Genomic DNA, 24724 nt, shown 5'->3' on the forward strand with positions numbered 1-24724 from the left:
AAGGAAGGAAGGAAGGAAGGAAGGAAGGAAGGAAGGAAGGAAGGAAGGAAGGAAGGAAGGAAGGAAGGAAGGAGGGAGGGAGGGAGGGAGGAAAGGAAGGGGAAGGGGAAGGGGAAGGAGAAGGGGAAGAAAAGAATAATAAGCAGGTGTTAATGCCTGGGCACAGTACATACTACTTTGTAACTGATATCTTTAAAACAGTACATTCATTTGTTCTATCTGTATGCAGATAACTCTCATTCTCAGTACACCATCATCATCGTGGTAATAGTGCCCCAACAGCTCAGTAGACAAGTCTCAAGGGAGCCTCAAATATGTACACTATGGCATATATGTTTACATGGAACAACAAACAATGAACCAGAGGTATAAAAAGTATCAAAAAACTGGGACCAATGGCTCACACCTATAATCCTACCTACTCAGGAGGCTAAGATCTGAGGATCACAGTTCGAAGTCAACCTAGGCAGGAAGGCCCGTGAGAGAGTTATCTTTAATTAACTATCAAAAGCCAAAAGTAGAGCTGTGACTCAAGTGATAGGATGCTAGCCTTAAACAAATTGCTCAGGGACAGCGCTCAGACCCTGAGTTCAAGCCCTCGGACCAGCACCAAAAATAAAATAAAATAAAAGTTCAGCAGCTGAGCCTGCTAGTGCCTTATCTACTTAAGAGGCAAAAGTAGAGGATCTCAAATTAGAGGCCAGCCTTGGCAAAGATAATGAGACTCTATTAAAACAACAACAAATGTTAATAGCAAATATTAATGGTAACCCCCTTCATATAACTAAAGAGAATTTAAAAATACATTTTTTAAAAGCAAAATAAAAAGGGATAGGAGTTTAGCTGAAGTGGTAGAGTGTTTGCCTAACGTGCACAAAGCCCTATATTTCATCCTCAGCACCTCAAAAACAAAAAATTCCCCTTGTAGGGGCAATGAAATGAAGGACATGATTGGAGGATGAGTGGGCAAGTGCAGTTATTATATTCAATGTACGCTATGTAAAAACTGACCTACAGGATGGGGAAAGCTGGGTAGGAATGATGGAAGCGGTGACATTGATCAGGATGCATTGTACTCCTGACTCGACTTCTGAAACTGAAACCACTGTGTACACCTACATAACTGAAAAAGCAAAATAAAAATAATTTCCCCCAAGGGCTAGAAGGTGGCTCAGTGATAGAGTGCTTGCCTAGCATGCATGAAGCCCTGGGTTCAATTCCTCAGCACCACATAAGCAGAAAAAGCCCTAAGTGGCGCTGTGGCTCAAGTAGTAGAGCGCTAGACTTGAGAGGGACAGCGGCCAGGCCCTGAGTTCAAGCCCCATGACCGACAAAATAAATAAATAAATAAATAGCAATAATTCCCCCAAACTAATTTCAGGTTGGTTTGGGGGTTTCTTTGTTTGGTGGTGGTGGTGGTACTGGGGTTTGAACTCAAGCCCTTGTGCTTGCTAAGCAGGTGCTGAGCCCTGCCCCAAGCCTGTTGCTTTTTGTCTGGACCACTCCAGACTGTGATTCTCCTATTTATACTTCTCCAGTAGCTGAGATGAAAGGGATGCATCACCATGCCAGGCTTTGCTCCCCCCCCCCCAGCTAAGGCTGGAACTCAGGGCCTGGTACTCTGCCACTGAGCTAAATTACCAACCCCTTTGCCCAGCTTTTTACTGATTGAAAAGAACCATGCAAACCTTTTGCTTGGACTGGTCTCAAATCTTGATCCTCCCCCCATCTCAGCCTTGGGCAGCTAGGATTCCAGGCATGAACGACAGTACTCCCCTCCCTCTCAGTATGGCTTGTTTTTGAAGTTAACAGAAAAATCTGAAAACACATTTGAGACATATACCTCTGATTTTAAAACTCTAGAAAATAAAAAGTGCTGTCTTTTATCTTTCTTCTGAGTAAAGAATGTCAGTGTGGCTGGTCAGAAACAAGATACATGGAGAAAGCATCAGGAATTAAAACCCTTCTCAACACAAACTACAGAGCTGAAGGCAAGAGACGGGAGCAGCAGTGTCTGCACACGCTCCTGGCCGACCTGACATCACTGGGGCACAATCTGCCAAGAGTCAGCTTGCCTGGCTTCAGAGTGTGTAATGACCCACCTGAAGGCTTGAGGCATGCAAAGACAAGCACTCAGTGACATACCCACCCTTCACTAGACAAGAACACTAGAGAGACTTGCCAACAGAGCCTGGATGAGAAGCCTGTGCTTGTTAGAAGAGCTAGATGGAGGAATGTGTTAGCTTCCTCTCTGCATGGCGGATCACAAGGGTCTGGAAGGAAGGAGCAGAATGTGGGTAGAGCCGGCACCGAAACAGAGTACTTGTACCCTACACACTTCTAGAACACTGGCTTTTGTTGGTGGTGGTTTTTGTTTGTTTGCTTTTTGCCAGGATTAGGGTTTGAACTATGTGGGGTTTGAACTAGTCAAGCGCTCTACCACTTGAGCCACATTCCCAGCCCTTTTTGAATTAGGTGAGGTTTTTGTAGTTTTTTGTTGTTGTTGTTTTGTTTTGTTTTGTTTTTGGTATTGTTTTATGATAGGTTCTCTCACATTTGCCCTGGATATCTTCAGACCACAATCCTCCTATCTCCACCTCTGGAGCAGCTGAGATTACAGGTGTGAAACATCAAACTCAACCCAATTTTGTGTTTTGTTTTGCTTTTTCCCCGAGACAGGTCTTACTAGGTTTTAGATGTTGATATGGAGCTCAGTCTATAGCCAATGATGGCCGTGAGCTTGAGACCCTCCTGTCTCCTAAGTGCTGAGAGTTCAGGCATGGACTACCATAACTGATATGAAATTAAAAAAAAACAGAACACCTTTTGGCTGGGTGCTGATGGCTCATGCCTGTAATTCTAGCTAATTGGGAGGGAGAGATCTGAGGATACCAATTCAAAGCCAGCTAGGGCAGGAAGTTTATGAGACTCTCATCTCCTATTAGCCACCAAAAAACTGGAAGTAGAGCTATGGCTTAAGTGGTAGAGCACTAGCCTTGAGTATAAAAGCTTAGGGACAGAGCCCAGGCTCTGAGTTCAAGCCCTAGGACTGGCACACAAAAAAAAAAGTTTACACTTGAAACCAAAAAGAACAGCTATTGCTCCAAGATAATTTTATTCTACTGAACTCTACTGTGATTTTTCTGTTTCTCCATTTCTTTTCAGTCATTTTGGTGTCTGTTTCCTGAGACAGGGTCTTTTTCCCTACAGCTAGACTGGCCTTAGACTTACTAGGTAGCTCAGGCTGGCCTTGAACTCTCAACCATACTTCTGGGATCACCGGCATGCCATGCACTACCACACTGGACTTTCAATCATTTCTTGGACACCTCCTCAGAGTGAGGTGTTACTGGGAAAGGCAGATGCAGAGGGGACTCCATCCTGGTACTAGGCTCAAGCACAGGATGAGCTACAAGCACAAACTCCTTACTATACTGGCAGGTTCACGCCAGGAAATTATCTTTGGTGGAAAGAATATACTTGGAAAAGAACACAACAGGCTAATCACACAAGCCAAGTTGGTAAAATATCCAGAACAGAATAAAATGCACGCCCCCCCCCCCCCAGACATTCACACTAAGAGCGATGACTTAAGTTTCAAAACTTAAATGCCGGTGTGGTGGGAAGAAGGGGGTGCAAGAGTGGTCAGATGACCAGAGGCCCCGGGAGGAGAGAAGCGGGTGTCGGATTACTCTTCAAAGCGGTCCACCCTTGTCCTAGCCGGCAATACACTAAAACAAAACTAGCTCCCAAAGTGACAAACCTCGGCGCCGCACACGCTGCAGAAAGGCCTTCTTTCTCTGGATAGGAAGCTAACAGAGACCTCAGGCTCCGAGTGGGAGGAAAGGAGGCACGACCCAGTGCACACCGTGGACAAAGGCTTGCGGGAGCCTGAGACTCCTGGAGGGGGGTGAGGGTAGGGGATGGTGTCCCCTTAGCAAGGGGTCAAGGTGATTGGGCGGGGGGGGGGGGGGGGGGAGAGAAGTTGCAGCGACCTCTGGAAAGCAGGAAAGCCGGGCCAAACCTTTCATGCAGCCCCGCACCAAATGTGGAGTCAGGAGAAATCTGAACCGTCCCGCAGGGACCCAGGGGTTCCGCACGCGCCCTCATGAGGGGGGGAGTGTGCCCGGGATTCGGGTGCGGGTGGGGGGCTGAGGCGGGGGGGGGCGCGAGGAGGATTTGGGGAGGGAAGGAGGGCGGGAAAGAGGGGACGGCGGTCAGGAAGGGGGGGATTTAGAGGGCGGAGGTAAATCGTTGGGCGAAGCAGGCTGGCGGGGCCTGGGGACGGTCGGGGCGGAGACGCGCGCGCGGGGCCGGGAACAAAGTTGATGAGGGCGCAAAGTTAGGCAGGAGGCTCCCCGAGGGCGGGATTTCGGGGCTCTGCGACGCGCGATCGGGCGTCCTGCAAGGCGATGGAGGGCTGGAGGGGGAGACCCCAGAGCGTGGAAGTTCGGAGTGGCGACCCGGGGGTGAGGGGGGGGTCACTCCGCTCGCCGGGGTGGGGGGGGGGCGCAGCAGCAGTACTTACCAGGGTCGGACGGCCGGCGAGGATCGGGCGGCAGCTCCGGCCAGGGCGGGGCCGCCCGGCTCCTCCCTCCCCCCCCCGCCCCACCCCGCGCCCTCGCGGCCGGCGCCTCCCATTGGCTGCCGCGTCTCAGGTCCGCGTCCGGTTCGGCCAATCAGCGCCGAGCAGCGCCGTTTGGAAACTTTTTTCCGCCGGCCGGGCGGGAGGAGACTCCGGTCGTGTCCCGGAGCTGCTGCGTCCGCCGCTGCGGGCGGCGGCGCCCTGGACCGGGCGGGCCACGCGTCTCCGGAGAATACGCCGTTGGCCTCCTCCTGCCGCCGCTTCCTGTTCGTGAGCTTCTTCCCGACACGGTGTTAAGGACCAGGACCGAGGCTCAGTACCCCCAATCCTTCCCGCTACTTTGTGCCCACAGTAGAAGCTTCAGCACCTCTCTCTTCCTCCGGGACCGAAGCAGGGTACAACAATCTGGCTTGGAGCTCTGCGCGCCCCAGCCAAGTTGGGCACGTTAACTGAAGCCCAAATCGGCACATTTAGATGACACCCACCAGCTAATCTAAAACTACTTGGATCTCAATTTCCCCAAAAGGGTGGAAAAGTAAAAGTTTGCGGAAAATAGGGTTGATATTGGGCAACAGGGGGGGGGGGGGGAAAGTGCCATTACTGGGGCTCGAACTCAGGGCCTGGGCGTTATCCTGAGTTATTTCTCAAGGCTGGTGCCCTACCAGCTGAGCTACAGCTCCTCTACCAGCTTTTTGGTGGTTAACTGGAGATAATTCTCATAGACTTCCCTATCTACGCTGGCTTCCAAATCGTGATTCTCAGATCTCAGCCTCCTCGGTAGTACGGTTACAGATTTGAGCCAGCTCTGGTGTACATTAAAACTATTTCTTTTAAAATTCGTTTCCTTGTAGAGCTCAGCTTCTTAGGCTCCTTCCATCCTAATTTACCAGTTCAAACATTAAACCTAACCGAAGCAGAACTAAAACTGAGAAAAAAAAAATGAGTTGGATCAAATGTAGAGTAGCACTTAACTACTAAAGACATCTTCAAAAAAGTAAAGGGCTGGGAAGGTGGCTCAGTGGTAGAGCACTTGCCTTGCATGCCTGAGGCCCTGGGTTGGATTCCTCAGCACCACATAAGCAAAAAGAAAAAGGCCAAAAGTGGCACTGTGGCTCAAGTGGTAGAGTGCTAGCCTTTAGCTAAAGAGCTGAGGGACAGCGCCCAGGCCCAGAGTTGAGGCCCCACGACTGGACCCAAAATAAATAAATAAAGCAAATCTTCACCCTTGTTTCACAAATGAGAAGCGTGTTATTTGGACAAGAGGGGAAAATCCAATACTAAATAGGAAATCTAATTAACAGGCAATTCATATTTAAGAAAATATATCCTAAAAGAAACTTTAAAGCATTCTTTCACATAGATCAAGATAAAAAAATTACTTTTTTGGTCAGTTGTGGGGCCCGGATGCTATATCTGAGCTTTTTCAGGCAAAGCTAATGCTCTATCACTTTGAGCTACAGCTCTACTTCTGGTTTCTGGTTGGCTAATTAGAAATGAGAGTCTCACTGGCTTTCTTGCCTGAACTGGCTAAAACTTAGATCCTCAGATCTCAGCCTCCTGAGTAGATAGGATTACAGCTGTGAGCCACTGGCACCCTGCTCAAAGTATGTTTTAATAGGTAATTATCTCCTACATAAAGCTGATATCCTCTTCTTAGCCTAACACACACACACACTATATATAATATACATATATGAAAAGCTATATTTATATACACACAAGTTTTTGATGGTTCTGTGGGATTTTAACTCAAGGTCTCCTACTTGCTAAGCAGATACTCTACCATTTGAGCAATTCTTCCAGTTCTAGACTAGGCATTTTTGAATTTGAAAGAATGCCAAGTAAAGTCAATCAAAAATGTTTCTGGGAGCAGCACTGTGGTAGAGTGCAAGTGTCTTCAATGAAAGCAGCTCAGGGACAGTGCCCAAGCCCAGAGTTCAAGCCCCAGGACTGGGTGGAGAGGAGATTTCTGCATTTTTCTGTGGTTTAAATGGAAATAAAAATTAAAAATCTGGCATCATCTTCATTTTTTAATAATTTCCTTTTTGGTATTTATTAATATACTATGTTCAGAAATATTCTGCTAGAATAAAAAGGAGGAAAAAAATCTGTTAAGACTAACATTTGTTTTGGTACTTATAAAAACAAAGTGTTGGGGCTGGGAATATGATGTAGCGGTGGGTTTGATTCCTTAGTACCATATAAACAGAAAAAGCTGAAAGTGGTGCTGTGTTCAACTGGTAGAGGGCTAGCCTTGAGCAAAAAAAGCTCAGGGAAGGTGCCCAGGCCCTGAGTTCAAGCCCCAGGACTGGCAAAAAAAAAATTTTTTTTAAATAAAAACAAAGTGTTAGCAAGATACCTGGTGGCTCACAACCTGTGATCCTGGCTACTCACTAGGCTGAGAACCAGAGGATCGAGGTTCCAGGTTAGCCCAGGGAAAAGTCCACAAGATTTAATTTCTAAAGTAGCAGGAAAAAGCAGAAAAGCAAAAAAGCAGCTCTGCAGCTGTGGCTCAAGTTGTAGGGCACCAATCAAGCAAGCTGAACCCCAAGTTCAAATCCTGGTGCAGGCAGGAAAAGACTGATTTTCGTTTTTAATTCTCATTTGGAAAACATTACCCCAGGGGGGAGGGGGGAGGCTGGGAAGGGAGGTGAAGGGTAAACAAAGGAGGAGGCTGCAATGCTTGGTAAGAAATGTAGGCATTATCCTGCCCATGTAATTGTAGCCCCTCTGTACAGTATGTTCTCAAATAAAATAAAATAATATTAAAAAAAATAAATTCCCAAAAAGTGGAAAAAAAACATTACCCCACCATAGATACCAAGGCAGGTAGATGATGTATAGTTGCGCTGTGGGTTCTAGAAAATGAGTGGCACCAAGGAATCATTGGCGTGTTTCCTGCCTTCCCCAATCCACACCTACAGGGGTGCCTACTGGGACAGTTACGCAGATTGCCTAATGAAATCACTACAAACAGGGGAGGCAGGGAGGAAAAAAAAAAAACTTTTTTTTTCATCTTCCACTTGTTAATTGCTTTTTGCCAAGTTGATCACTTTCCTGGCAGACTTTAAAAACAAAACTTTTAAAGTAATTATTGCACGAGTACATTCTGAGGTTGTGTCTACAGTTGGCCACGACGTTGCGCCTTTTCTCATTTGCAAGAGGAAACAGCACCTAGCCTTCCCAGAGGCCACAGGTTTAGCCTCTTGAGTCCCTGTGGTGCTGCCCGCATGAAAAGTGGCTGTGGTTTTGCAGAACTTTCCTAAACTTACCAAAAGTCTCCTTTGCTGTCCCTGGGAACAGCCAGATCCATTTGGAATGAGTTCTGGACCACTCCTGAAAACTTAAAACGTTTCCTCCCTAAGGTCACCAAAGACCTCTTCAATCGGGGGTGAGGGGGGGGGGTGGTTGGCAAGATTCAGCTTGGCCTTGGTGCGACTTAATTGGCGCCAGCTGGGCCAACCAACCTTGCTGGGGCAATCAGGAAGGACCTGGCCAACACTCACGGGCACGGGGAGCCGGGCTCAGGCCTGAAACCCTAGCTACTCAGAAGCTTGAGATCTGAGGACCCAGGTTCAAAGCCAGCTCACCCCCCTCCGAACCCTCCCCCCCAAAAAAAAGAAAGCCCAGAAGTGGAGGGAGAGGGAAGGAAGCTCTGAGTTCAAGCCTCCAGGAGAACTTTTAGCCCACAGGCCGTGTTTGATCTCGTTTTTCTCCACCCGCCACTAGGCTGCAGCAGATGAAAGGACTCGGTGGATGTGCGCCCGGCGGGGCGATCACGTGACCGCAGGAGGCCGGAGCGGCCGAGGGCGAGGCCGTCGGGCGCCGGCGCGGCCCCGGCCCCGCGTCGCCGGCCTGAGGCGCCGCCCGGCCGAGCGAACGCCGTCCCGCCGCTTTTCCTTCGGTTCCGCCTCACAAGCTCCCTAATCCTCCGCTCCGACGCTCCACTCGACTCCGCGGGGCAGCAGACCTCTTTAAACTGGGGGTCCCTGCCGACTAAGCCCGGCTGACCCCCCAGGAAAGCCGCTATTTAGGGGTTTATCGGGAGGGGACTGAGCCTGACGAGGCTGCAGGGCCGCGAGGCCCCGCCCCCCCCCGCGGCTCCCAGCATGCCCCGCGCGGGGGGAGGCCGCGGCGGAGGGAGGAGGCGGGGCCGAGGGAGAGAGGGGCGGGGCGAGCCGGAGAGAAGAGCGTCGGTTTTGCGACAGGGGCGGGCGCGGTGCGGAAGCGGAAGTGGAGGGCGCGCTTGGCGGCGGCGGCGGGAGCGGCGGAGTCGGGAATCAAAACAAAGGGCCTGGGGGGGGCGGGGGGAAGGTGGCGGGGTTGGAATGTGAGCGCCGGTGGAGCCCGTGGCCCAGGTGAGTTTCCTGTCAGCTGCGGGACTTGACTTCGGTGGGCCCGCCGCTCTGGGAGCCCCGGGGGGGGGCGGAGTGTGGTGTGAAGTGGGGGGGGGAGCGGAGGTCCGGCCCCCCCTTCCCATACTTGCAGCTGGCGGGGTGACGGCAGGTGTTGGGTCGGAGGAAGGTCTGACACTCGCCCGGCGAGGCCCCGCGCGGCCCGTGTCCCCCTCAGGACTGTACCCCGCCGTCTCGGTGGCGCTTTTCCCCTTTTTTTGGGGGGGGGGTGCTCCGCACGCACCTGTTTCCCCCGGTCCCTGTCAGGGCCTCCAGGTGTGAAGAGGAACCTGCCTGGAGGGTTGTGCAAAGTTGGGGAAAAGATAGGGGCGGGCGTCAAAGTGCAAACTCACTTGGAAGATTTGCACCCGACACCCCCACAAGGGTGACCCCAAGCCCCTTCCCCCCCCCATCCTTGTAACTCACGGGCTCGCCATCCGCCTGGAGATTTTTTTTTCCCCCCCATTTTGCCGGGCACCTTTCTGCCCGGTGTTTAGCTTTCTAGCTACTTCTGTATCTTTCCAGCTAGTCACCATCTCTTGACATTTACTGAGCAATTCATTCATGTCAAGTATTATTTACAGATATCTGCCAAGCACTTTGCTGGGTACTTGCAACTATGTTGCCTTATTTTCTGCTGTCGTGGAATTTATATTTTTTTAAAGGAGAGAGAAATAAAGTAACAAGCCAAAGGAGGGGGGGGGGGAGAGGCCAGGATAAGATTGAGTGGTTAATGGCAAGGCTATTTGCTAAGTGTTTTATGTGAACTACTAGATATAATCAAACGGGCAGTTAACTACTATTATCAGACCCAGAAGAGATGAAATCTCAGGTTCAGAGAGTTCCCAAAACTGCCCAGGTAGAAAGGGACAGACATGCAGGCAGTATGATGTCATAGCTGGAGATCTCAGCCAGTATCTTAATTGCTGAAGACAAGAGATAGTGGCAGAAGGGGTACGCCCACTCAAACAGAACCCAAGTTGGCTATCTTTGTTGCATTCTCTGTTCCTGGGAATAGTTGGGAAATATTCATGGTGTTGGCCACTAACAAGTTTTTATTTTTTTATTATATTGAGACCATGGTATGGAGCAAAGAGATGGATAAGCCTGTGTGTCCTTTCAACAGTAATTGTGTGATATCAAATTTCTGTTTGTAAAGTAACTCATTTCTCCTATCTGCCACACACAAATGTTGAGGGGGAAAATGATAGAAATGGAATTCATTGCCCCTTTTTTCATTTGTGCATTCCTGTGCTCAGCACAGGCCAGCTGCATGGTAGCCAGCAAGTTTTGGTTTTGTTTCGTTTCAGTCCTGGGGATTGAACTCAGGGCCTAGGCATTTTTCCTGAACTTTTGTACTCAGCACTAGTGTGTTACCAATTGAGCCACAGCTCTACTTTTGGCTTTTTTAAAATTTTGTTATTTTTTTGGCAGCTAATTAGAGATAAAGAGTCTTACAGACTTTACTGCCTGGGCTGGCTTCAAACTGCCATCCTTAAATCTTACCCTCATGAGTAGCTGGGATTATAGGCTTGAGCCATTGGCACCTTACCACAATCGAGTTTTTCTGGATGGGGAAATGAAAAAGCCTAAATTAAAAAGATACATTTTGTAAATTATTATACTCTGTTTCCTCACTTTCAGGATCTAGCTTTGAAGAGGTTTGAAAAAGCCTGGTGAAAGTGTGTCTTTGGTGACACAAGTTCTTCTGATTTCCTGAGGAGCTTTGTTGGGGGACATCTGGCCTGATTAAATAGTGAAAGCAAATCTCATCGTATCTGGTAGCAGGCTACTTTGTCTCTATCTCAGAATTAGAGAGTCCCCACCATGTAGTAGGCAAATGGTCTGCTTTATCCTGCTATCTGTCTAGCAGGCTTTGCACTGAGCAGGAGATACAGTAGTGAAAATAGCCTGTGGAGTGCCCTTAGATCACTTTTTCCCCCCTTTATAGTGCTATAAGATAAGTTGAGAAAAATTAGTTCTAGGAACTAGAAACTTCCTGTGTGTGTGTGTGTGTGTGTAGGAGCTTTGAACTCAGGTCTTGCACCTGCTAAGTGTGTATGGTGCCACTGAACTATACTTTCATGGTGGAAATAGAACTTTAAAAGCTCTGACTAGTAGGTCAAATAGTAAATATTTTAGGCTTTATGGCCACATCTCTGTTGCAAAGACTTAACTCTGACATTGCAGTTCAAAAGCATCTGTAGCCGGGCGCTGGTGGCTCACGCCTATAATCCTAGCTACTCAGGAGGCTGAGATCTGAGGATCGCGGTTCAAAGCCAGCCCGGGCAGGAGAGACCGTGAGACTCCTATCTCCAATAAACCACCAGAAAACCGGAAGTGGCGCTGTAGCTCAAGTGGTAGAGCGCTCGCCTTGAGCTGAAGAGCTGAGGAACAGCACCCAGGCCCAGAGTTCAAGCCCCACGACCGACAAAAAAAAAATTTTAAAAAAAGCATCTGTAGACAGTTTTAAATGGGTGAGTGTTGTGCTCATGCCTGTACTTCTAGCTACTTAGAAGGCTGAGATCTAAGGATTGAAGTTTGAAACCAGCCCTGGCAGGAAACTCCATGAGGCTCCAGTTCATGCTGGAGGTGGAGCTGTGGCTCAATTAATCACATAATAGTCTTGAATGAAAAAGTTAAGGGATAGATAGCACCTAGGCTTTAATTTCAGGTTCTAGTACCAATACAAGAAGAAAGAAAAGAGTTATAGACTCTGAAATTTGAGCTTTGTGTGTAATTTTTCTTCAGGAATTAAAAAAACACAAGATACATCCTTAGTTTACAACTCATTGTTTAAATACAGGCAGTGAGCTGGCTTCCTGTTTGGTGAAATCAGTTCTCTAAACCTTAGTTATAGCCTAGATGGATGGCTTGTGTAACTGTCTGCCCTCCCTCTGACGTGTAGATGTTAAGTCTCTTGGAAAGAGGTGTTTTGGTTTGGTTTTGGTGGTGTTGGCAATTAAGCTCAGGGCCTTGTGTATGCTAGGCAAGCATTCAACCACTAAGCTACATCCCCAGCCCCTGGAAAGAGCCTCTCATCAGAAGATCTAGCTCAAAGTAATTATTTTCTGTGTGTCCAGGTGAAATGTCTGTTAAATTACTCTCCTAGGAATGGCCGCTCTCGGTAAGAACTGGGTGGTGGTTTATGTCTCCTCACTGCGGGCCAGCTGCCTCCTCCTCATGAGTGCGGATTGGTTTGATTGCACTGTTTAAGACTTGTAGGAGTGCTGTTAATGCTGGAGTAAATAGAGTACATCTGTATTGTAGGATTTCCTTCAGGGTCGACTTTCATTATAAATAAACTAAGAGATTGTTTGGCTTGCTCTCTGGCAGAATAAGAGTTCAAAGTCCATAGCCGACATTTACTTTGGCCCTTTCACTACTAGACACACAGCGAGAGCCTGATCTTGGGATTCTTGTACCAAGATAAGATGTTAGCTTCCTGCTTCTCCTCAGCAGACCTTTAGGGAGACATAGCTGAGAGGAATTAAGAAAAACCGTAGAAGCAGACTGCTTGGAGCTGGAGGAGGTTGGCTCTAGCCAAGTGAAGAGAGTTCTTGGGTTTGCAGTATCCAACAGTTGGCTCCTCTTCCGAGCACAGTGGTGTATTTATTTAAAAAAAGGGGGGGGGAGGAGTCATCCAGGTCATTCTTAAGAGCTATGGAACACAAGAAATAGCAGAATATAGACTTTAAAAAACAAAATTGATATAGCTTTTAAGTATAAACAGAACCAAATTTACCCGATTTAGCAGCCTGTAATATATTCTGGCATCCCTTCTTCATCTTTTTTTTTTCTTCCTTTTGTGCCTTTGTGGCTTGAACTCAGTGCCAGGTGCTGTCCTTGCTCAAGTCTAGTGCTCTATTTTGAGCCACAGCACCATTTTCGGATTTTTGGTAGTTAGGGACAAGAGTTTCAAAGACTTTGCTACCTGGGCTGGCTTTGAACCCCAGTCCTCAGGTAAACAGCCTCCTGAGTAAGCGAGGTTTACAAACATAAGCCATAAAAACCTGGCTCCATTATTCATTGAAGATTTGACTTGTTGGGAGCCACTGCACTGTACCTATAATTGTAGTTTTATGTTTCACTATAATGTACAATGTGTCCTTATGCAAGGAAATAACATGGGCATCTGACTGTCTTGACAGGGTGGAAGAATGAAAGGAAAGGAAGATGGAAGAATGTTGAAGCGCTCCGTGGGGCTGTATGATGGAAGGAAGGGAAACCGAGGGCCCCTGCAGTAGAGCACTTGGATGGCTTCAACCAGACAATGATGCAAAGCCATGGTTTTGGAAATTCTCTAATTGCTTTTCCCGTCCTGAGCAGACATTTCCACTTAGTCCCCAAACGGTAATTATGTGCAAGGGGATGGCACACTCCACTGCAAATGGAGGAGAGGTCCATTTGGCCTGGGACATGACCTTTCTCCATTGACTCTGTGCCATGTTTCCCTGTCTGTCATGTTTGTGTTGGCCCCTGTAGCAGATGAGAGCTCCTGATCCGAGGGGAACATTGTTTTACCTCCAGTCTTCCACTCTGAATAACAGTGCTGTGCTTTGAGTAGTCACTGTTACATTTGAGGGGGAGGACGATTGGTTTTCTTATTGAAGTACCAAATTAGGAAAGATTGATGGACAAGATCTCACTGATAGTCCGTTGTTGTTGAACATTTCTCTTGAGTATTGAAATATGAAATATGTCTGCCTTCATGCTTAGGGTTTTGGGGTTTTTTTGTGGTGGTGGTGGAGCTGGGCACTAGTTCTCACAGATTTGACTTGTGTTCCAATCTTCTCAGAAAGAGTCCATGGAGAACAAGAAAGCTGCTGTGGAATTAAAGGATGTCCCATCTCCCCTTCATGCCGGCTCAAAACTTTTCCCAGCAGTTCCAAGTTCTGATATTCATCCTCTCCAGCAACGGAAAATACAGCTTTCAACCGTCCCCCAAGTAAGCTGCTGTGCTCACTGCCCCAATGAGCCGTCCACTTCGCCAATGTGCCGTGGTGGTGGTGGTGGTGGTGGTAGCTTGATTCATGCAGGCGCACTCTTAGACTCTCACAGCACCAGGACAATCACGTGTCAGGTGGGGTCAGGGTTTGCTTTCCAGTCTGCGTCTTCACTCCAGAATGCCTCAGCCAGGAACCCCTTGGCAGGCATCGGGAGTGACTTTTCCGGCATGTGTCTGGAGAGTAATCTGTCGTCCTGCAAGCACCTGTCCTGTTGTGGGAAGCTTCACTTCCAGCCCTGTCACGGTGCCGTGCACAAGCTGTACCCATGTCCGGCGCTCCAGGGCTGCACCTCCGCTGCCTACTTCCCCTGCTCTGATCTCCCCGGCGGGGCTCCGGGGCTCCTGGAGGAGCCCCTCCCACAGCCTGAGTTGACACCTCACTTGTGCACCAGCTCTTTGCACCTGAACGTGGTTCCTCCCGTGTGTTTAAAGGGCTCACTTTACTGCGAAGACTGTCTCAGCAAGGTTTGTAGCTTTTCCTCTTTTCATGTCTTGTGGGATCTGAGGTTTGAGGAGTGGCTCTCTGAGTGGATTTATCTTGTAAAGTCTTGATGGTGCCCAGGGCTGACGCTACTTTATGTATATGTCTGCCCTCTCCGCCCCCTGCCCCCCCCCCCCCAGCCTATTGGCTGCTGGCCCTTAAAGAAGACACAGGTACATTGAGAGACTTTTTGAAAGCAAGTTGCAGAATAATTACTGGCATAGTGTATGATTTTAGAGCTTCTGGCTCTAAGAAATCCACTTCCAGCCTGTGAAACCCCGTCCCGCAAAGCCTCCATGCTGTTTCATCCATAATTGCTGGGCCCGACTGTGGAATATAGGTAATGCCTCGCTGCCTTTCTGTGATAGCATGGGGAACCTGCAGCGTGGCCTCAGTCACACTTGATCCCCAGGGATGTCACTGCCCCAACATACATGGGGGAAGGGTGTCCACTGGAGCAGATCCACACTGAGCTTGTGAATCTGGGGCCCAGGCATTTCAAGTCTCTTCCTAACATGAGGTAATACAATGGGAGCTAATAGTCTTGAAAAAGATTAATTAGCGGGTGGGAATGCATTTTCAGCTATTGTTTGTAACTTTTGCTTCTAAAGTGATGTATCTGCCTCCTAAAAAATTTTTTTTTATACAGCCGGCAAGAAATAGTATAATTGATGCTAAAGTCTGGCCGAATATACCACCTCCAAATACCCAAGCAGCACCCCTTGCTATTCCTCTGTGTAACGGCTGTGGAACCCAGGGAACAGGGAAGGAGACCACATTGTTGTTGGCAGCCAACCTAGGCAAAACTGCTTCAAAATTTGGTAAATGACAGAATGCCATGAAATGTGATTGAGTGTCCGATGTTCAGTGTCCAATGCTAACATTGCACTGAATTACCTTTGAAATAATCCTGGGTGTTTTGTTTTGTGCCAGTAGTGGGGCTTGAACTCATGACCTCTTTCTTTTGCTTAGCTTTTTTTTTTGCTTTAGGATGGTACTCTACCAGTGGAGCCACAATTCTACTTATAGCCTTCTGTTGGTTTCTTGGAGACAAGAGTCTTACAGACTTTCTTGCCCAGGCCTGGCTTCGCATCTTGATCCTCAGATCTCAGCCTCCTGAGGATTTCAACTCTTGAGTCACCAGCCCCTGGCTTCCTTATGGTTTTAAAGTGATTTGTGTATTCAAAAGTGTATGAGTCTCACTTTCCATCCATTTTTAGAATTCCAGTAACTCACCTGTAATCCTAGCTATTCAGGAGGCAGAGATCAGGAAGATCACATTTTAAGGCCAGCCAGGCAAAAAAGTTTACAAGACCCCCATCTCAACCATTAATTGGAAGGAATGGTATGTGCCTATTGTTGCCACCTATATGGGAGGCTGAGATTGGGAGGATCACAGTTCCCTGCCAACCTGGGCAAAACAGTTGGTGAAACTCCTGTCTCGACAGAAAAAGCCAGATATAGTATATTCCTTTTCATCTTAGCTATGATGGGAAGTGTAAATAGGATAATTATTGAGGCCAACCTGGGCAAAAAAAAAAAAATCTCAATAATCAAAGACAGGGCACAGAAATAGGCATGACTCATACCTGTAATCCTAACTAATAACCTAAGATCTGAAAGATAATGGTTCGAAGCCAAGCCTGGCAAGAGAAGTCCACAAGATTCCATCTCTAAAATAACCAGTCAAAAAACATGAGTGGAAGCATGATTCAAGTGGTAGAGTGCCTGCCTAGCAAGAGCCAAACCTTTCGAGTTCAAACCCCAGTACCACCCAAAGAGAAAGGAGACAGAAAGGGGGGGGTAGGGGGAGGATGGGAAGGGATGGGAAGGGGAAACAAAGGAGGAGGCTACAATGCTTGATGGGAAATGTACTCATTATCTTGCCCATGTAATTGTAACCCCTCTGTACAGTATTTTCACAATTAAAAAAAAAAAGAGACAGAAAGGAACTTCTTTTATTATAGATCAGTAAGTCATTTGCCCTTTGTGGGGCTGCTGAAGCTGTCTGAAGTGAGAAGCTATAGTCAAATGGAGAGCATATTATGAGAAACCGAGTGCTGGAGGAGATTGAAGGTCAACTGAGATTCCTAAATGTCTAGAAATTTAGAACAACTAAGTAGTGGGCAGCCACGAACAGTGTTTGAAAACCTGAAAGTCTGAGGACGTTTTTACAGTGTAAGATCAGATGTTAATGCGGTATCACAAGTAGTTTAAGGTCAGTAGCAGCAGCTTTCCCACCTGGGTCTTCTCAGGGTCTTCCAGGCCCAGCAGGTAGACAGGTGTGGGCTGAGGACTGAAATCAGGCCCGGGGAGCCGCAGCAGCCAGCTGGTTATGTGGTGTTGGCCAGCATGAGCCTGTTCGTGCTTGGAGACAGATTTCTGAGGGCTACAGGATAATCTCAGGGTTGGGTTGCTTGTTAGGTTGGCCAGGAGGCCCCTGTCCTTCATTTCCACTTCCTTCAGGGATTTGGTTTTTCCCTCGCTGAGGAGGATGGGTAATTTCCTGTTACTGTGTTTTAATGTTTCATTACTGTGTTTTAAAGTTTCATTCCATGTAACTTGAAGTCTTTTAACTTTTCTTAAGGTTCACCCGAAGTTGGAATAACTGGGCAAGTGCTAGAAAACTTACCCCCCATTGGAGTGTTTTGGGATATTGAGAACTGCTCTGTTCCCTCTGGCCGATCAGCTACTACTGTTGTCCAGAGAATCCGTGAAAAGTTTTTTAAAGGGCACAGAGAAGCAGAATTCATCTGTGTGTGTGACATCAGCAAAGAAAACAAAGAAGTTATTCAAGAGCTGAATAATTGCCAGGTAAGAAATTGGTTTTTTTTCTTTTTAATTTTTAATCTGCTATGATAACAGCATAATGAGCCTGCAATTGTGCTTAATTTCAAATAAATTAGAAGATTATTCTGTAAGTGCTAGAAAGCATTGACTTTTGTTTGATCTTCCAGTAATGCTTCCTATTTTTTTTGTTTTGTTGGTATAAGAGTTAACCTGTGTGTTGCTTCTGGTAGTTTACATGGCTGTTCTGTGAATCTAAGTCCCCTTTACCTGTGTGTTGTCTATGAATCTAAAGCTTTGGGAAGGGAACTGGCTAATTTAAGATCACGTGGCAGTAAACAAAAGAGATAGCATTTAAACCCAGGTTTCCAGACCCTCACATTTGTGCTATGAAACTGGAACTAGAATTTGACTCTTTTATTGTATGTGTGACAATCCTAGGGCTTGAACTCAGGGTCTGGGTGCTATCCTTCAGCTTTTTTTGCTCAAGGATAGTGCTTTACCACTTGAACCAAAGCTCCACTTCTGACCTTTTTGAAATTCATTGGAGATAAGAGTGTCATGGACTTTCCTGGCTGGGCTGGCTTCAAACCACAATCCCCAGATCTCAGCCTCCTGAGTATATAGGATTGCAGGCGTGAGCCACCAATGCCCAGCTAGAACTTAACTCTTAAATAAGGAATCATGTTGACATCCCAAAATCCTGTGGTATATTACATGTGGCTGAAGCATCTCTCAAAATAAGCCTGTCTTTGCTTTGGAAATGTGTATGAGCCTGGTTATTTCATCGGAATGAATGCGTTTGGCTACCTCATAGGTTTACTCCTTCCTCCCCCTCCAGATCTCAAGAGCCACAAATGGATAGCATAGACAAATGACATAGAGTACAACCCACACTGTACCTTAATCATACAATTGCTCCCACCATCTCCAAATTGTGGGCAAAAGTGTTAGGGAAATTTAGTGACTTGAAACTTCCTTTTCCCTGCCTATTTTCTGAAAAGCAAATTAGAGGCGAGAGCAGGCACAGTAATGGGTCCACGTAATTCATCTGTAGAATCAGTTTTGAAATTACTAAGATCCAGCTGTAATTGTTTATTCCAACAATAATAGAAGAGTTTCTTTTCTCTAGAATTATCTGGTAGGTGCCAGGTATATTGGTAATCCCAGCACTCAGGGGACTGAGGCAGGAGGGCCTTGAACATTGCAAGACCCCATCTCAAACAGACAAGCAGATATAATTATCCACCCATCTGTGGCCAGAGTGTTCAGCGATGTTCTAATTGTGGCTCTTACCATAAATGAATGCAGGTGACCGTTGCTCACATCAATGCTACTGCGAAGAATGCTGCGGATGATAAACTCCGGCAGAGTCTCCGAAGGTTTGCAAATACTCACACTGCTCCTGCCACTGTGGTTCTTGTGTCCAGTAAGTGTGCCGATATCTGATTTCCACTACTCACTGTGGGAATGGTTGTAAAGGCAAGATATATTCCCTAGAGGCTGAAATGCACAGGACATGCTGGTGATTATGATTGAGAATTGTTTACAAAAGGAAAATGGAGTCTTTGAGAATTTTTGTATTTTTTCTTGGGCATGTGATCTCTTTTTTGGCCAGTCCTGGGGCTTGAACTCAGGACCTGAGCACTAGCCCTGAGCTTCTTTTGCTTAAGGCTAGCAATCTATCACTTGACCCACAGCACCACTTCTGGCTTGTTCTTTGTATGTGGTACTGAGGAATCAAACCCAAGGCTTTCATGCATGCTAGGCAAGCAGTCTACCACTGAGCCACCTTCCCAGCCCCATCATGTGAACTCTTGCCAGGCCAAGTTTATGAAAGAGAATTGGATGCTTTATTTCCCTGGGCTGAGTATTACTAACAACAACAACAAAAAAAAGCGAGATGAGCACTTTCCAGACTTGAGTTTCTCCAGCCTGTTATTTCCCTCTAATGCTAATACTAATTTCCATGGAATTAGTGACTTCTGTCTAGGCGTGTGCTGTCACATCTACCACATGAATGCTGCCAGGAAGTGCGCTCCTGTACCAGAAGAGAGGGAAGCACCTTTGAGTCCCCCCTGACCCTTCCTTTCTTCCCTCTCAGCAGGCTTCGCTGTGGTTGTGTGTCTTGGTTGGGTGTTTCTAATGTGGGGAACGGGGGTGGGCTGTGTCTTCCAGCTGATGTCAACTTCGCACTGGAGCTCAGTGACCTGAGACACAGGCATGGTTTCCACATCATTTTGGTGCATAAGAACCAGGCCTCAGAAGCACTGCTGCACCATGCTAACGAGCTGATCAGATTTGAAGAGTTCATTTCTGACTTGCCTCCCCGGTTGCCACTAAAGATGCCAGTAAGTAGATTCTCACTATCCTCTGCCTGTTTCTAGAGATAAGAGTCTCAAAGCTGAGGGACAGCCATTACCCAAGGCGGGGAAGCCTGTTCCTTGTCCGATGCTGGTTGGCTTCTGATAGGAGGCTTGGGAACCCTTACTTCTGCTCGTACACATCTACAGAATGGAGATATGTGGACTGGCCCTTTTCGGTTCTCAAATAATCTCAGAGCATTGGCCCATCACCTGCCCTGTCTCCAGAGCTGGCAGCGGTTTATCTCACTGGGTGAAGAATTGTTGTCTTTGCTCTCAAGTGTTAACAGGTAGAGAACATGATGAAAGTTCACACATCCTTATATTGGGCATCAAGTAAATTATAATGATACACTCTTAACTTATTGGGTCCATAAGCCCTATCGGCCTCCGAGACTGGATTTCATGGACAGCCTTGTCATGCATAGAGCAGTGAGGTTGTTGTTATGGCTGCATCTGCAGCCTGTTCAAGCCAGGGCCCAGAGGGACAGAACACCTCCTGGAGGAACAGCATTCTCTTAGGCTTGAGTGGGAAAAGCATGTTGAGGCAGTGCTGAGCTGGGCTTATTTTTGGAGTACACGCATAACGCTTGAGTTAGCCATACTCCTGTGCAAGAGGAGCTGTTGTGTGGATGATCCAGGAGAGTGGACAGTTCTGCAGGTTAACTGCAGTCTGACCACTGAGTTACAGGTGCATCTTAGAAATGATTTCATTGGGAAAACATTGAGAAGGGCGGCACAGGAGAGCCTTCTAATTCAGGTTCTCCCTGCTACTCTGATGGCGCCTAGAGGTCTGGAATGTGGCCCAATAGAAAGCACAAGCCGTAGCCAGTTCTCATTGAGGATCTTGGGCCCTGCAGGTCCCCTGAGCCTCTCCCTAACTCACCCTTGTCCATACCCACTAGTTGTAGTCAAGGCTTTTAAACTGCATTTCCTTCTGCGCACTTGTGTTTCATACTCTTTCCTAGCTTTGAAGGCCATTAAATCAATTGTGGTGTAAGCTTTCCCACTTTGCAAGTCCTTACTTTTTGGTCTTCCTATTCTTATTCACCAGTCATAAGTAAAAATACATTTTCTTCTTTTATGTCCTTCAGTCTGTCACTGTAAAAAATTATACCTCCATTGGCTCTGCGTGGGTCTTGAGTCCCAGGTGTAACAGCAGCAGTGAGATTTGGTCAGCACCCCTCACATAAAAGGGAAAGCCTCTGATTAAAAAAAGTAGTGTGTTCTTTGTGAGAACAGCAAAAAGCAGGATGTGGGGATGTGGAAAGGGAAAAACTGCAGCCCTGCCCTGCCCTGCCCTGCCCATTGTTAACATTGTGGTAATGTCCTTGAGATCTCAGATGGGCAGTTAAAAAGTCATGTCACCTGTGTAATGTTCTGTGGATTTTTCTTAGGGGTCTCTATTACACTGTACATATTAATCTTTATGACAGTGACATACATAATATATTTTGATCATTTTTATCTCCACATCCTGTGTGTGTGTGTGTGTGTGTGTGTGTGTGTGTGTGTGCGCGCACGCGTGTGCGTGCAAATACTGGGGCTTGAACTCGGAGTTGTAGGCTTTCATTTGGCTTTTCTGCTCAAGCTGGTGTTCTACCACTTGAATCACAGCTACACTTTGGCTTTTTGAGGTGGTCAATTGGAGGTAACGGTCTCTTGGCTTTCTCTGCCCACACTGGCTTTGAAGCACAATTCTTAGATCTCAACTTCCTGAGTAGCTAGGATTACAAATGTCAATCACTGGCACCAGGCATCCTCTCCTCTCCCTCCAGTGTTTGAACTCAGGGCTTCAAGCTTGCTCAGGCTGCTTACTAGGTTAGTGGTCTACTACTTAAACCAGGGCCCAAGCCCGGCTTTTTATTTATTTATTTATTATATTGGAAATGGAGACTTTTCTGCCTAGGCTGGCCTCAAATCATGATCCTCTGGGTCTCAGCCTCTTAAATGTCTAGAATTATAGGCACAGGCCACTGGTACCCAACCATGTTCTCTTTTTTAAACTTAATTCATATAGCTTGGATTTATTTTTGTTAGTGTGTGCATATATGTTTTATATATATTGATGTAAGCACTACATTTAAAAAGCAGAGTGTTAACATACTTTTGTAGCTAGTCTTTCTCATAATTCAGTCATAATTCATGTTTCTCATAATTCGTGTTATTGGCCATTTTGTTTCTACCCAGTTTTCACTATCTCCAGCAATTTGACCGTATCATCTGAGTTTCCAGGCTAATGGTTTGGAGGATAAGTTTTAAGGTGTGATGGTGGGAGTCAGAATTTTTGTTGACAGCATCTATGTTGTCTTCTAGGTAGATGGCATTGAGTTGTACAGTCAAGTGTCTTTTTATTTGTGTGTATGTGTGGTACTCGGGATTAAACTCAGGGCCTCAAACTTGCTAGGCAAGTGCTCTACCACTTGAACCTTCCACCCTTTTTTGCACTATTGTTTTCTAGGTAGGGTCTTGCTTTATGCTCAGTTGCTCTGGGCTGTCATCTTCCCATCATCCCTGTGTCACTGGACATGATAGGTGCATGCCTCCGTGCCCAGTCATTGGTTTACATGGCGTCTTGAGAACTTTTATGTCCAAGCTGGCAAATGTCTATTTTTCACATTTGCCTACCTAAGAGTTGCCTGAAGCTAGCCTTCTGATTCATCATTAGTGGGCCTTCGGGTGACACTGTTTCCTCTGCATTAGCAGTGCCACACTCTGCTGTACGTGTATAACCTCCCGGCAAACAAGGATGGTAAGAGCATCAGCAACAGGCTCCGGCGCCTGTCTGACAATTGTGGTGGGAAAGTGCTGAGCATCACAGGCTGCAGCGCCATTCTCCGCTTCATAAACCAAGACAGCGCCGAGCGTGCGCAGAAGCGCATGGAAAATGAAGATGTCTTTGGCAATCGGATCATTGTGTCATTTACCCCAAAACATAGAGAACTCTGTGAAGCAAAGAGTTCGAACACAGTTGCTGATAAAGTGAAGTCTCCCAAAAAGCTTAAGAATCAAAAACTGTGCCTCATCAAAGAAGCAAGTGAACAACCTTCCAGTGCCAAAACCACGCCTGGGAAAGGGTCGCAGGCACACTCTGGATCTGCTACAAAAAACGCCCATGTGAAAAGTTTACAGGTAATTCGGAGACCTCTCACCTTCTGAGACTGACAGCAGGTTTGGGTTCTGATTCCGTGTCTTGAGTGCCTGCTGGCATTTGGTATGTCCTGTTTGCACTTCAGTCTGGGCCAACTGCAATGTCCTGTTCCTTGCATGTTCAACCCATTTTCCTGGTGTCATCTCAGGAGCTGTGCCGCGCAGAGTCCAAGGCGGGCCACCGGAACAGTGAGCACCAGCCCGCCGGGAGGCTGGCCGTTGTGCCCCAACCCACTGCGAAAACCCCAGGAGCGGCAGAACCTCCTCACAGAGGCAGCCACAAGTACGTACCCCACATTACTCTTCCTGTGTATGACAGCTGTGGCTTTCAGGTAATTGCACACATGAGCCCTCTTCTCTTTTCCCTCACGTTAGGAAAGAGAGCCTTAGTGCCCGGAGTGTCAGCAGTTCTCCTGTAGAGAAGAAAGAGAAAGACCAGATGGTCTTTCAAGTGAGCTACCCATCTGCCTTCAGCAAGCTGATTGTGTCAAGGCAAGTCTCTCCTCTTCTTACTTCTCGGTCTTGCGCTTCAGCCTCCTGACCCGAGAGTGGTTACTCAAGAGATAGGCTTGAGAAACAGCTTGCTTGTTTCCGAATAATTGGCAGGGAACAACGTAAATCCCTGCTCACCATTCCCCTTCCTCAGGTTTCCAGAGCTACGTTGAAGGACAGTGCTTCTCACCACTCATTTCTCCTCCACTCTGAACCTTGGTAAACAGAGGTCAGAGGACATCATCACTCTCACGTGGAACAATGCCCAAAGTAGAAAGTTAATTCATCAAGCTCTTTAATTTCTCTCTTTAACTTCAATCCAGTGAGAGCATTTCCTATTAAATAATCTGTTGGTCATTAATAAGGAGTCAACAGACTTTAGACAGTACATCTCAATTAGTAGATTATCAAGGTGGAAAGACATTTCTATATACAGCTTTCAAACAAAGCCTGATAATGAAACCATTGTGTGTGTTTTTGGCAGGAGTATGTCTCCAAACCTTTTAAACAGAGCCTCTCCGCTTGCTTTCAATGTTGCCAATTCCAGCAGCGGAGCCGACTGCCTGGACCCATTTGCAAACGGTGCTGACATCCAGGTCAGCAACATAGACTACCGGCTGTCCCGGAAGGAGCTCCAGCAGCTCATCCAGGAGGCGTTTTCTAGGCATGGCAAGGTACCTTCCACTCTTGCTCCTGCTTCTTTTATCCTTTGGCAGACTAGAGAAATGCATTTGAAGGAGGTGACCACAGCCAGGATGTACATGGCACTGGGCCATGTCCAGCCCATAAGCCATAGCCCTCAGAGCAAGAAAGCTCCCAGTGAGCTGTTCTTAGCAACTTAAATGACACTTTGGGTTTTTTTGGAGGTGGGGAGGAAGAGGGAATACAGAAAAAATAATTGAAAAGGATGCTGACTAATTTTGTTTCTATTCTAATTTGTATGACCACATTCCTAGTTGTAGTTTGCTAGCAGATGCACCTCTCTCACAAACTTGGAGTTTTGTAGGTCTGGAGAAGACCCAGAGACAGGTAGAGCAGGCAGGACCATGCCTCTGAAGGTCATCTCAGCCCTGTCACCTGGGATCTGGTTGGCAGAGAGTCAGACAAGTATCTTCCCACAAACTCTGAACATGATCCTTAGCGGTTCAGTTTCACAATGTCATCATGTTCTCCTTTGCCCTGTTGTAGGTGAAGAGTGTGGAGCTCAGCCCCCATACTGATTATCAGCTCAAGGCCATTGTCCAGATGGAAAATTTGCAAGAAGCAATCTGTGCAGTGAATAGCCTCCACAGGTATAAGATAGGAAGCAAGAAGATCCTGGTCTCACTTGCCACGGGAGCTGCTAATAAATCACTGTCTTTACTGAGGTAAAAAAAAAAACCCACAAAAACCCAAGTCATTTCTTTCAGGAGCTAACATTTGACCCACAAACAGTTTGGGAAATTAAAAAGTAGATTCTGTCCT

At 47.0% G+C, this 24724-nt stretch overlaps 2 protein-coding genes across 12 annotated transcripts in view; one reads left to right on the top strand and one right to left on the bottom strand.

Moving 5' to 3' along the window:
- LOC138814508 (nuclear distribution protein nudE homolog 1) overlaps positions 1-7925 on the bottom strand; it is a 28376-nt gene extending 20451 nt beyond the window's left edge. For 3 of the 4 annotated variants that reach the window (XM_070003412.1, XM_070003418.1, XM_070003419.1), the window contains exon 1: positions 4529-4595. The gene's annotated coding sequence lies outside the window, so the exon portion shown is untranslated. Of the gene's footprint in view, positions 1-4528; positions 4596-7857 lie in introns of those variants that run through there. The other variant, XM_070003415.1, reaches the window with a different exon arrangement.
- Positions 7926-8859: 934 nt separating this feature from the next.
- The window catches only part of LOC138814509 (meiosis regulator and mRNA stability factor 1), a 35260-nt gene continuing 19395 nt past the window's right edge, over positions 8860-24724 (top strand). For 2 of the 8 annotated variants that reach the window (XM_070003420.1, XM_070003422.1), the window contains exons 1-12: positions 8860-8943; positions 13131-13332; positions 13778-14452; positions 15118-15289; positions 17056-17282; positions 18567-18684; positions 19434-19606; positions 22322-22750; positions 22918-23051; positions 23144-23260; positions 23745-23934; positions 24449-24627. In XM_070003420.1, coding sequence (XP_069859521.1) covers positions 13189-13332; positions 13778-14452; positions 15118-15289; positions 17056-17282; positions 18567-18684; positions 19434-19606; positions 22322-22750; positions 22918-23051; positions 23144-23260; positions 23745-23934; positions 24449-24627 — 2558 coding nt within the window. In that variant the 5' untranslated portion in view covers positions 8860-8943; positions 13131-13188. Of the gene's footprint in view, positions 8944-13130; positions 13333-13777; positions 14453-15117; positions 15290-17055; positions 17283-18566; positions 18685-19433; positions 19607-22321; positions 22751-22917; positions 23052-23143; positions 23261-23744; positions 23935-24448; positions 24628-24724 lie in introns of those variants that run through there. The other 6 variants (XM_070003421.1, XM_070003428.1, XM_070003423.1 and 3 more) reach the window with 5 other exon arrangements.

This window comes from Dipodomys merriami, unplaced genomic scaffold (assembly GCF_024711535.1).
Source record: "Dipodomys merriami isolate MVZ:Mamm:240054 unplaced genomic scaffold, mDipMer1.0.p SCAF_60, whole genome shotgun sequence".
NCBI lineage: Eukaryota > Metazoa > Chordata > Mammalia > Rodentia > Heteromyidae > Dipodomys > Dipodomys merriami.